At 39.0% G+C, this 13,335-nt stretch overlaps 2 protein-coding genes across 3 annotated transcripts; one reads left to right on the top strand and one right to left on the bottom strand.

Moving 5' to 3' along the window:
* Positions 1 to 1,863: 1,863 nt before the first annotated feature.
* On the bottom strand, positions 1,864 to 2,901 carry LOC141908404 (uncharacterized). The gene has a single exon (XM_074798445.1). It carries the CDS (start codon positions 2,899 to 2,901, stop codon positions 1,864 to 1,866), a length of 1,038 nt encoding a protein of 345 aa, XP_074654546.1.
* Positions 2,902 to 5,544: 2,643 nt separating this feature from the next.
* Positions 5,545 to 11,956, top strand: LOC141908070 (deoxycytidylate deaminase-like). 2 transcript variants are annotated; one of them, XR_012619573.1, is made up of 2 exons: positions 5,545 to 5,666; positions 10,684 to 10,826. XR_012619573.1 is itself a non-coding variant. In XM_074797875.1 (2 exons), exons 1-2 carry the CDS (start codon positions 8,513 to 8,515, stop codon positions 11,222 to 11,224), a joined length of 585 nt encoding a protein of 194 aa, XP_074653976.1. In that variant the 5' UTR covers positions 8,429 to 8,512; the 3' UTR covers positions 11,225 to 11,956. The 2 variants fall into 2 exon arrangements, 1 of the variants encoding a protein (XP_074653976.1); XM_074797875.1 differs by lacking the exon at positions 5,545 to 5,666 and adding an exon at positions 8,429 to 8,556 and having other exon boundaries at positions 10,684 to 11,956.
* The last annotated feature ends 1,379 nt before the right edge of the window (positions 11,957 to 13,335 follow it).

The raw sequence follows: 13,335 nt of genomic DNA, 5'->3' as shown, positions 1-13,335 counted from the left end.
CGGAAACCGTTTCGGTTTGTGGGAAAATCGTCTTAGTTCAAACCGGCGTCTTTGTTTAGGCGGAAACCGTTTAGTATCAATGACCAAACGAGAAATTCAACAGAGGCTGCTAATGGGTGGCGTTTGCGCTGTGGTTGGCCCGCCGCGGATTCTGGTCGGCCGGCTTGTCGCGGCGAGGTCAAGGGTTTCGCGGGAAATGGCTTTTTAGCTTAGTGAGTTCGAATCCCTTGACGGCGGAAGATGTTTTATCGATTTCATATCCGTGGATTGACGCATGGTAATTATATTGAATTTTCCCCCACGAAGCCCCGGCAGAACTTGATAGACTCGCGCAGCCGGAACATTCGAAGGAGAGATCAGAACATTTGATTATCTGTTACGGCAACACTGTCACTGAAATAAATGTACAGGAACCGAGACCTACATCGTCACGGCGTTAAGTCAGCGCACGTCAGGAGATGAAGCTGATAAAGTTTTAATGACGGCAATCCAAGAAACCGAAATGTCAAATGTGACTCTTCTTTGTTTGTAGTTTGGGATTCACTAATCGGTCTATTCTATTCTTCCTCTGAAAGCTTCCTAAGTCGACGAAAGATTAATTAACAAACAGCCGTAATTCTAGGAGACAAACCCAATCTTTTTTCATACCAGTGTTTATAAGTGGCCAACGCACACGACGCAACGAAACATGGAAACAACAAGTCACAGAAACATGTTTCCGAATGTTTCCCTACGACACACGCGTGTTGGGTATTAAATGTACATACTATAAGGTGTGTTCGAATCTAAATCTAAAACATTTCGTGCTCCACGAGCATTGACTAGGCTCTTTGTGAAATATTGAAAACGAATCCCGCAATAACGCTCTGTTGTCACGACCTTGTTCTTAAATGTGATGAAAATTCTAATTTTTGCGATTTGGTATAAATGACGGACAGGCGCTCGATTACTGCGACGCATGCTCAGTCGGGATCTCGATTACCATACTTTATCGAAAATTCGCTTTGTAAATATAAAACTAATCGAACAGCGGTCGCAAGAGCGCGTTCACGGTAGGATTTACTTTCACTCGTATTTGAAACTTAGAGAACGATTTAAACGTTCACAATTCAGCAATAGAATGAACTAATGTACACGTAGGTCCACGCACAAAAACAGAAGTTTTAAATTTGTCAGAATATAATTATACATGAAAACCTGTACTTGATATTCGAAGAAGTTGTTTATCCAGATCTTTCATGCGCGTTAGAAAAAAGAAAATCCCACGAAATTACAATAGAATCATAGTTAATGATCACAAAATACACGTTAAATACGATATAATCTGACAAATACAATGAATACTACTATGTACAATGTATATTGGTTCTAAAGATACGACATCGGATCCAGCTTTCTCGTTAGTTTTCAATTAAAAGAACAAAATACTTTTACTTTAGACCAAAATCTTTACCAACCGAGCAGAAGCCAATTAATCGCACAGTTAAGAGTTAGAGTTGAAACTTCTTGTTTTGAATTTCAAATATAGAAACTAAAATTCGAACTACGGATCCAAGTTCATCAAGTGCGGGTTAAGATTTAACATAAGGGTTAAAACATTGAAGATAAAATGTGACACAGGATCCAGTTCCACACAGTTCGGGATCAAGTTCCACAGTTCAGGATCCAGTTCCCCAATTCTGGATCCAGTTCCACAGTTCTGGATCCAGTTCCTCAGTTCGGGATTCAGTTCCGCAGTTCAGGGCCCAGCTCACTTAATCGAAAACTGAATGCTGAACTGTCGGCCCAGATTGAGCTAGAGTAATCACATCGATGAGATGATTGCCCGTTGGACCGATTCAGTTAGGAGTTTGTGTTGTGAATTCACTGCGACGAGGAAATGTTGTGCTTAGAACCTCCACGACACGTGAGATAACCTCTCACTTCCGCCGAGGTAAACACGTAAACTACTAAATTCATCCCATAATTCATCTCCCATAGAATATTAGTCACCGGACCGTAAACATTCTCTCTAATCCACAGCCACTCAGGCCACAGGAACATACAGACCGACACTATAGTAGCCGGTGTCAAACATATTACCAATGTCATAGTCACTGCAATCAGTAATTTGGTGACCTTGAGAGCGTTAGCGCGCTTCTTTCTTGCAGATGGATCCGCGGTGGCCAACTCGGAGAGATTCTTGCGCCTGAGTAATGCGGTGATTATGGACGCGTTGCAGGCGATGATTACAGCGATCGGTAAGAAAGAAATAAACGTCACCGATATCAGAGTATTTGCTAATTGACTTCTTCTGCCGATATAACAACCCAATATCGGGTGGAACTCCAACTTAAAACTGGGCATCAATATGTACGTCATAACCAGTGCTGCTACAAATAGCGTCGAAACGGTTATAATTGTTGCCGCTTTTCTCGTGCACAGACGGTACCCGATCACCGGGAAACAGACCACGATCAATCTTTCAATACTTATTGCAGAAACCAACCAACAACTCTGGACAGCTAACGTTATGCTACAGTACGTGGCCGCGGTACTGGTCGAGAAATTCACCGGTTTAACTATCAGCGGACCACCGAACCACAGACTGGCCAAATTCAACCAGATAACCAGACGCTGGACCACGTTACCCACATCGACCAATGATAGAGCTGATAGGTAAACGGTGTACGAATGCCTGCGCATTTTCGTGAAAGTCATAATCACAAATGATATAATGTTTGCGGCGAGACCGAAAGTCGAAAGAAGGAATGATCCGATAAACTGAAGCCAGGCTTTCCACATCGGTCCGTCTAGTAGCGATTGCGAGTATACGTAATATAAACCACAGAAATGTCCGGGTTGGTAGACACCGACACTTTCTTCATCGCCACCGACAGTTACATTTCCGCTTAACGCCATGTTACTGTTCTTCCAAAAGCTCCGGCAATTATAAGGTAGTTTGCGATACTAAGTTCGCGAGTTAAAATTATATTTTAGTCGGATATTCGACTTCCTATAATCAACCACCGATAACAGCCGCGGACGAAGCGGATTGTTGTTTCCACACTACAGCAAATCTTGGCGTCTCTTTAACTGATGATTGCTTCCTCCTTTGAGAAAATCTTCAGAGAATAAACGCGCTACTAGTTTAACAAGAAGCTGTCGCGAGGGTTATGAACTTGTGGCGCATCTGACATGGCTGGTCGAACACCTCCTCGGTATTTATAAGGATGTCGCTGAAAGGGGTGTTTAGAGCGTGTGAACTGGTATTTTGAACTTAGTAATTATTAAATTTCATATCGAAACCATAATTGCCAATAGACATACAAATAAGATGGCCTGGCTAATATAGAGTTCATCATGATAATGGCCAGGTATTTATAATAAGCGGGTACAATGGTTTGCTGAATCAAGTCCGCCCTCTTGTGTCAGAGGCGCCAACATAGACAAGCGAGAAACTGTCAAAATCACTTATCTCTTGCGATCTATTGATACATTTTTTCTCATCATCTCGTTCTATATTTATCATGTTTTAATAGAGTAATAACTTTTAAAAAGTAAAAGTAAATTAGATAAAATCGTAGGTCACATAAAACCAGCGGTAATTTAGTGTTTGTATTAAATGCTTTATGTAAAGATCTACAATAACCGCCCCCTTTCCAAATATAGGTCATACGTTCTCGTTAAAAACGAGGAAAATTTTACAGATGAAGTACTGGACTGGACACATCGATCAGTTTCTGAAAGTTTCTAATGTCTGCAGTGTTTGTAGTTCATTTTCATTGAACGACATCAAATGCGATTGAAAGTAGACCTAAAAATGGGAATAGTGGTGTCCAGGGTGAGCAGGTGCAGGGTCTGGGCTGAGGGTCTACAGGGTCCAGGCTGTGAAGGTACATGGCCAGGCTGAGGGCACACAAGGTCCAGACTGAGGGTACACGAGGTCCAGGCTGAGGTTCTACAGGGTCCAGGCTGTGAAGGTACATGGCCAGGCTGAGGGTACACGAGGTCCAGGCTGAGGGTCTACAGGGTCCAGGCTGTGAAGGTACATGGCCAGGCTGAGGGCACACAAGGTCCAGACTGAGGGTACACGAGGTCCAGGCTGTGAAGGTACATGGCCAGGCTGAGGGCACACAAGGTCCAGACTGAGGGTACACGAGGTCCAGGCTGAGGGTCTACAGGGTCCAGGCTGTGAAGGTACATGGCCAGGCTGAGGGTACACAATGTCCAGGCTGAGGGTCTACAGGGTCCAGGCTGTGAAGGTACAGGGCCAGGCTGAGGGTCTACAGGGTCCAGGCTGTGAAGGTGCGAAGTCCAAGATCTTGATGGATACCTGCACTAGTAGAATGGCATGAAATGCAAAATCATGTTACCAGAATCTGATTCGTAATCTTACACGGGCAGAAGATATCCAAATTAGTATTATACATTACAATTAATAAATTGTAGTTAATTATCTAAGAGTTTAATTTGATCAATAATTTAGAGGAAATATTGCAAACAGTGTTATTAGCATTCCTAACTTATAATTACCGCCAGAACTTCAGACGTACTAATCAGAATTATTGCTCTAATCGCGATGATTATCTAGACGAAACCTATCATCATTTCATTTTCAGGTGACGCGGGAATCTCTTGTGCGGAAAATCTCGCTTTCAAAGTTTCGTGATTCGTGTAATTTACTCAAACGCGTGCGTCCAGAAACAAAACGACGTGTCAATATGTCAATAACATGGTGTTTGCTCACACCACAAATACACCTAATTTCGATGACGAGGCCACAATCACCGCAGCCACATTTACTCAGGCCGACTGGAGGAAGACATTTCGTGAAGGGATCTTGTACCTTCAAGTTACAGTTCGGGAGTGCTCGGAATACATCGTCAGAAAATGTGGGATCCGAACCTAGAATATGATTGAATCTCATGTGAACATCATCCACCGCTAGTTGGAGCTATCCGCGTTCGTTCGGCGAGAGGCAAGTGAGGATAGGTTTACTCCGGCCGGCGTCGATTACCTACCTTGGATTATCATGAACCCTCTTGATAGGCCTTCTACAAATATTACTCCAATTCGTCGTGATCACAACCCGTAGCTCCAGATAGAAATTTCAGCCAACCAGTATTATAATATGAATATATTTTAACCCTCAATCAGTAAAGCCTAAATGGAACAATTTCTCCCTAATGAAAGAGATTCGTTCGAGTAGAATATTGACCCTTCTAAAAATAAAAATAAAATTTGAACGCGGAATCAAAATAGTTCGTATCAGACACAAGCTGAATTCATTATACAGCACTTATCCGGGCTTGTGCGGCTGCGGGTCGCCTTGCTTTCGTCTTTTTATGGGCCGCTGATTAATTGCAGTTCTAACATCAATCCCCGGTACAAGTCAAAAGACGGCCCGTTACCCTACAGACCGAACCTGCAAACTGAATTTTTAGGGCTTCGGTATAGATAAAATATGTCGCGGTAGCGTAGTAGAAATGATTTCTGCATATGGCATATGCTACCGCCTACTGTCGCATGATTGGTTGTTTTAATGCATTTGCGCTATGTGACTGATTTATTACTGCGGTACTATAAGTGTCCTACGAGTTTGCTGTTCGAAGTGTCTTTAGTCATACGGTACTGACAACACAATCATCGACTTCGAGCTCCCCTTTAAACGACAAACACACTACGTACGTATACCATTTTACAATATTGTTTATAATCAATTTTTTGTCACATAATCTGGGTTAGCTCTAAACCTGGCATGGTACGGCATGCATGACGGCATATGGCAATATGGCATTGGTTTTTTTCTCAGTCCCTACAATTCTGATATGTTATTTCATGTATAGCTTTAAGTTTAAATTGTTTGATATGAATTCGAGGGACTAGAAAGGCTAATATGGCTAGGATTAATATGGCGATTGTATCCACGATATCGTATTATCAGAATCATGGAAATTATATTATAACGAGATGACTCGTTCGCCAAGCTGTCGGCGGTTTGCAATAAATACTTGTAGGTTTAGACCCAACTCGAATCTCTAATCATTGTCGATGAACGCGGACCATCGATTCGACATATAGAGTTTAATATTATTCAGCTACTTAAACTGATTTCACGTGAATTTACGAATTAACTTCCTGGTGAAATGAATTATTTTGCCAAAAGATAAAAATAGATGTTAAAATTTAAACGCATTAAAAATTTACCCTGATGCATAATTGTGTTTACAATGGCCTCGAGAAACCAATTGACCAACCATCAGCGAGTAAAAGCCAGAAGCGGAAAAATGGCACATGGGAATTGCCATCCTCAGCGCCGAGAAACGAGAGAAACGAGAGGCGTACAAATATGAAGCTGCTCAAAGAATGTTGGTTGATGTAACAGTAAAGCAGTATCAGATCGATGCTGGAAAAGATAAACTTATTCTTAATTTTAACAGATACAGATATTGATAAAGATGGATTTCAGACCATCGAGAACTGCTGAACTAAACGCGTTAATCTACATTTTATTTAATCTTATCGTAAAATCAATATTTTTAATAAAATATTCATAAGGCTAGAAAATTGATATCTTGTTTCTGATTTCAGTCAAACAATAAGGAATCGTTGACTAGTAAAAACTAATACTTGAAATTACTTCTGATTGTCAGATTGTCGAAATTTAACTTGGCCTTTCACGTATTATCTGCACTTTCATTCGCCACCTGAACTACTTCACCAGGAATCCGAGTAGGCGCAACTCCGTTTTCTTGTGGAACCGGGTCCGGGAAATGAACAAAAACCGGGTCCAGGACATGAACAAAAACGATGTCAGAATTAAGATAAACCGAACAATATAAACAGTTCAAAATGAATATAAATTATGTAACTATGTGAAGTGGACTGAAGTGGATGTGGATAGCAGTGTGGCACTATATTGTAAATGTAAAAGAGTTGATATGTCTGGAAAATGATTGATTATGTGGAGAAAAACCAATATTTAGATTGGTAAAAGTTGGATTTCAAAAGTTTACAAATTATGGCTGATTCCACTATGCGTCTCTTATAAATATCTTTGCAAGGAAGATAAATGAGTTGAGAATTCTAAAAGTCAAATTGATGGCTGTAACAATTCGAATTGTGGGATTTCTTCAATTGATTAACAAAGTATTTTGATGAATTTCCTGAGCTTGATGTGTATATAATTATGTGATATTCACCGATGTAAGTTAGGCCTATAAAGTTACCCCTGTTGTACTGGGCCAGAGTCTGACGTGTGACCTTAACCCGCCTTATAGAATGCTTGTGGAACTGGTTCTGTCCGTGGATCCATAAAATGTTACTCGATATTTTCTATACTGTGATTTTGCTGTTTTATTTTACTTCCATCTATAAGTTTTGATAATCTCTGAGCGAATGATGTTTTTTTAATATAATTCTGACTCTTGAGACTGAATGTCTGTGATATTCTCAGATCATCGCTAAACAGTAATCGGACACTTCATTCCTAGACTATTAATTTATTTTCTGTCAGATAACGCTATTTTTTGTTGTACTTCTCATCAATGCTTTTCTTATTTTCATTTTGGTTTTATTCAGGACAATATTACGATTAATAAATCCTATTTCCACCGGAAGCCATATCGAATTGGTTTATTCCACATTTAAAAAAAATGTTGCCATATTCAGTAAGAAGTTTTCACAAATCTTACAATTTCTGCATATATAATATGTCATAGCCCAATAACGGGGTCGGTTTTGACTTTTGAATTTTTAAGGCTCTGAAATGCAATTTATGCACATTTGGCATCAAATCTATCCATCAACTTAATATGGTATTATGAATTTTTAAAGGAAATGTATTTCATATGGAAAATTGATATTGTGTAAATAACAAAAAACAACTCGGTGCAAATATGAAAGTATATATTATATAGGCGTACATGTGATGGAATTAGTGAATCAGGCTTATCTCCCTGTACAAACTGCGTCAACGCTTTACAAGATTGCGTGAAATCTTTTTTAAACGACACAAATTTGAACAGCGTCACTGATAATCAATGCTATAACGTGCAGAATAGGTCAATCATGTGACTAATATTGCTTGACCGATAGTAACAGCTATTCATCAAGAAATAAAGGTATAAAAAATGGTTATAAATTGATGGAAGGAATTCATGGAAAATATCACGTGCTGTGAAAACAACCAGTTCAAACTGGTTTTGTAGCTTAAATTTAATCGTATTAAAATCGGTTTTGTCGTTTAAATGATATAATGAACAAAACATAAAGTAAGGTCAATGATTTGACTAATATTTTTAACAGCTTTTCTTCAAGAAATAAAGATATAATACATAAGATAAAAGATATTCATGGAAAAGATCACGTAAAGCTAAAAGAACCGGTTTAAACTGGTAACCGTTTTTATATCTTATCAAAATTGAATATTTATGAGCTGAGATATCAGAGTTAAACACAGTAAAAAAAAAACCGCCTGATTGAACTGTGGACTAAACTCTGGAATTTGAAGTGTCTGGGTGGTTGGGTGATGATCTCCGTGGAGACAACCACTGCCAGGGTGAAGGCAGAAAGGTGACAATTTCTAATGGTGTTTATTTCAGCCAGTCTATTGCAATGACTTTGCACTAAAATAAAATGCTATCGGCGAATATCAGCGAATATTCGCTAAGCTACTGTTGAAACAGCTGTAAAAAGTTTAATTTCAAACACGCATTATCATCTTTAACTAGCATTCACTTGAATATTCCGACAATAGTTTTTCCCCAGGTCGATAAGCTCGATTAATATAAGACGCGTTCATGTTATTCTCAAAATCAGCAAAAATAACAATCTTTTCATTCCGAGTTGTTTTTATCACGTAACACGTTGATTAGCTAAATGAACAAGCGCATCAGGGCAAAATTAAATGCAATATCTCAACATACCGTACACAAATCCAGGTCTACCAACCTCATTCCGAAAAATCAACTTCAATTATACTTAATTGAATAATTAATTAATCTTAAATCTCAAGATAAAAGATATTTTCCTGTACAAAAATGTGTCCCCAAGTTGATAACAGAGTTTCTAATGGAAACGGGAGGTAAGGCGGGGTTTAATGAAGACCTTTAAAAATGCTACATTCGATTTCAATGATAAAAATTATCGAAACATATATTTCAAGTATCATCTATGGCTCAACTCCGTTTACAAAAGTGACAAAGTCGATCAGGAGAAACAAAGTATCATTTTTAATCTAATGTATAGTTTTATTCATTAGTATAATGTATCTACTAATTTGTAATTCAAGCACAAAAAGGAATAAATCATGATCGAAAACATTTTCAATTTTACGTTACGTTAATCTATTTCTTCGGTTACCAAATTAAAAAAAGGGGGTCCTCTTCCTTGTTAGAAATGGCCACTAAATTAAAAAGCACGTCGATAGATATTTACAATTCGTCTAGTCGTCTGGGTGGTTCTAAGACTTCAAGACGTCCTTGACCTATTTTTCATAAAGCTTTCTACAGAAACTCGTGTTGTCTGATTTTTAAGGAAACAAGTATAAACTGGTATGGATTAATGTGTTGATATCTATATGTTTGATGTACAATAACCAGATATTTAGACGAAGATGAAGTCAGAGACTTTCTTCACAATATCCGCAGCATTGCGAGCACCTGCTGTGAACGGGCACCTGTTATAAGATGGCGATTAAGAAGTTTATTTCTTGGAGAAAAGCGAAACTGAAATTCCAATCCGTGACGTGTTAATTTTGCTAGCGTGTTTAACATATCTGAAAAAAAAACCATTCACACAAAATAGTATCAGAGGGCGTTAGACATTTAACCCTTTAATGACCGAACCAGTACGAGATCCATGCGTGAGCCGCGTTTTTGGGGAATTTAGGCGTCGCTATCCTTTAACGTTCGGTTCGATAGACTGACGATGTATTTGTCGCACTATCCAGTGTGCAAAGCCCTATAAAATGATATTATTTCACTATCTTTGACTAGAGTTCGTTTTAAAGAAGATACCAGGCCCCGGATCTACATGGTCGTCGTTCGAGTTCACAACGCAATGTTTACGTACTCTAAGCCGAAACTTAACACTTAACAACTATATTATAACATAGTACATTAAATTTGTTCAGACCTTCGTTTCATCACCAAATAATCACTCAGACGTCATCATTCTGGGAATCAGATTTCTAAGAATTCCTAAAGGGGGGGGCTGCCCAACCCCCCCCCACCCCCGTTCAATTCTAACCAAGTTAAAAGCAAACCCCCACCCACATATTTCTCACTCGACGAGTCACCTACGTTTCAGTTTTACAATTCGTCGCTCCTCATCGCCCATAGGATTACCGTGTTGATTACTGACAAATGTATATGATTGGTTGTTGTAATCGAACAACTGTTTTAAGTCAGGTGCTGTAAGAGTCTTGTCATACTAACTAAAACAGTCACTGACAAGGTTCTTAAGTACTGGTCGCGACACGATAAACCACCATAAGTATTCATCACAACATTGGGTGAATCAAATTAGTGTTGGTTGAATCTGATAGTAGTGGTTTAATAACGCAGACCATCGGTTACCCGTGGTTGAGCTATTAAACTGATTGAATATGAATCAATTAGAAACGAACTGTGTTTTGGCCAGAAATAGAAAAAAAGACTGTCGGATGAAATCTACCCTGGTGTGTAATTCTATTTTCAGTTTACAATGGCCACGAATCCAATTGACCAACCGTCTGCGAATAGAAACCGAAAGCGGGAAGATTACATATCTTGGGGCGAATGGCATTGCCCTGCTCAGCGCCCAACGAAGCAAAGATCCCGCCCTTCAGGTTGGAGCTTGCATCGTAGACAAAGACAACAGGATTATGGGCGTTGGTTATAACGGAATGCCATTGAAATGTTCAGATGATGAAATGAATTGGGGTATAGAAGGCGCTCCTCTGGAAACTAAAAGGCCTTACGAGTGTTGCGCTGAAATGAATGCTATCGCTTTCCGGAATTGTGCATCGCTGAAAGGCTGTACAATTTATGTAACATTTTTCCCTTGCAATGAGTGCACTAAGATTATCATACAATCAGGAATTGAAGAAGTGATTTACCTATCACACACAAAACGAGGTCGAGACGAATACGAAGCCTCTAAAATAATGCTGGAAAAAGCCAAGGTAAAAGTAGTGAAGTATGAGGTAAAAGAAGGTGGAAATGAGAAAGTGATTCTTAACTACAAAGTTGATGAATAGGTTGTGGTTTTTAGAGCATGCCATAGTGAACTGCTGAGAATACAACAAGTTTGTGGAAGTTATAACAATTCCTACATTTTATTTTACATCATTAATCACAATCTATTTACTTATATTTATCCCGAATAGTCTTATATATTTATCTGTAATATTTTTAATTTTGCTACTTATAATAATGATACCCGCAGCGTTACTATGGCAATAGAGGATTCCACGAGGTGTCGCTTGTAGTTACTCGCTAATTTTTCTTTATATATGACGATTTTAATTTAGTTATTCCTCTAATGTACCAAAGGTTATGGTTATAGCGTATTAAACTTGCCTCGCCTCGCTATGAAATGAGGATTTTACACTAAAGTTTCAATGTCGAAATATATACCTTAAATTATCAGTAAAATAACATATCCATGCAGTATAAGATGGTTTGAATATAGACACTGAAAATGAAAGGTAATTAATATCATCATAGTTCTGAATAGTAAATTGTAAGTTTTGCACTCTCTCACATGTCAGTTTAATGCTTCTCTCAACTTAAGTCACCCATTATGAATATCTAATAAACATTTTTTTGTTCAGTTCAGTACAGTTCAGAATAGTTCAGTTTAGTTGAGAATATGTTCTGAAACCGACCTGCGAGTCGTGAGCTCCGTATACTATAGCGAAAGTGTCGACCTGCGAGTCGTGAGCTTTGACATACATCAATAAATAATATTCACTTCAGATCATCGAAAATATACTAGTTAGTATTCTCCTCGTCTGGATTCGGATTTTAAGAGACGTTCGACAAAGAATCGCTTCCGATAGTAGAGCACACCTCGTTCATAGTCTCTCAAGATACGTACGGTATTAACTGGTCGACCAGCACGAAAGTACAACCTTCTGCTGATCGTGGAATCGGACGAAAATACAGTTTTCGTCTATTCGTTTCACTCACCTCACATCACCTTATCTTCCGTGATCAATTTCAGTTACAATCGAATGAACTTTTCTCTTAAATTAATCAATTATTTACGAAAACCGATACCCGGGTAGAAAAAGTGAATTCATTTTATATGTTGTCGGTGCTGTGATAATGTATGGATTCGGGAGTCGAAAAAGTAGTTCCTGATAGTGATGATATACCTGTATTGGATAATGCAAAAACCTCTGAGAATTGCAAAGAAAGTTCATCTTCACCTATGATTGATAATCCAGACTCTGATGTAAATGATCCAGCTTCTCTCTGCGCAGATGTAGGCATCAGAACACAATTAGGTTAGTAGCTCGAAGATGCGTAGCGCCAGACCCCAAAAATAGTACCTAGAATGAACAAGAGTTCCCCCATAAATGTTGCCATAATTTCTGCAAATGGGATAGGTAACAAATTTCGGTTATATGTATGAAATCCATTGATCCTGAGAGACAGATCGATGATGAAATAAGGGATTCCCTGGACTTATTTGCTTGGAGTAAGGGTACCAAACACGGAGGGGGATTCCCTTAGATATTGGGCTCGGATGTACTGGCATACCTGTACTGGGAAACCCCTCCTTTCTGAAGGTTTGATTATTTCAAAAGTTAGGTTGGGTATGTGGGGCGAAAACCACTTCAATGCGTAGCTAAGATGCTGTCCTAAGAGCCGTAAGCAGGATTTCCCCTGAATTTACGCGCTTATATATGAACTCTCGAATTTCTTGTTTTTACTATAGGATAGAAGATTTTGGAATAGTGGTCTGCGCTCTGTAATGCGCAAGAAGATAGAGGATGTGGCATCGGACATTCTGATGAGATTTAATTCGGAGACTGTTGATGATAACTTTCTAAGGAAGTGGATAAATTTTGTGATATTTATTCATCTATAGCAAATAGGAACATTTTCTGGCAATAATTTAGCATCTTCACCATTTTGATAGAATCCTAGCTAACCGTGTCAAGCCAGAAAATGCCGAAACTACCTGCTAGTATCGGCTTTTCTGGTAAGCGAATTGGAATTAATTCCACAGTTTTTGTACGAATAAGAGTAGGAATAAGATGGGGAAAGGGTGCAGTGAAATTTTCACTATCTTTAACTAGAGTTTGGCGGAGGAGAGGGGGAGGGGGATTATAGAAAGCGCCAGACCCCGGGTCCCCGC

The sequence above is a fragment of the Tubulanus polymorphus genome, chromosome 7 (genome assembly GCF_964204645.1).
Source record: "Tubulanus polymorphus chromosome 7, tnTubPoly1.2, whole genome shotgun sequence".
Taxonomy (NCBI): domain Eukaryota; kingdom Metazoa; phylum Nemertea; class Palaeonemertea; order Tubulaniformes; family Tubulanidae; genus Tubulanus; species Tubulanus polymorphus.
The sequence above is the reverse complement of the archived record's forward strand: the minus strand, read 5'-3'. Positions and strand labels throughout refer to the sequence as shown.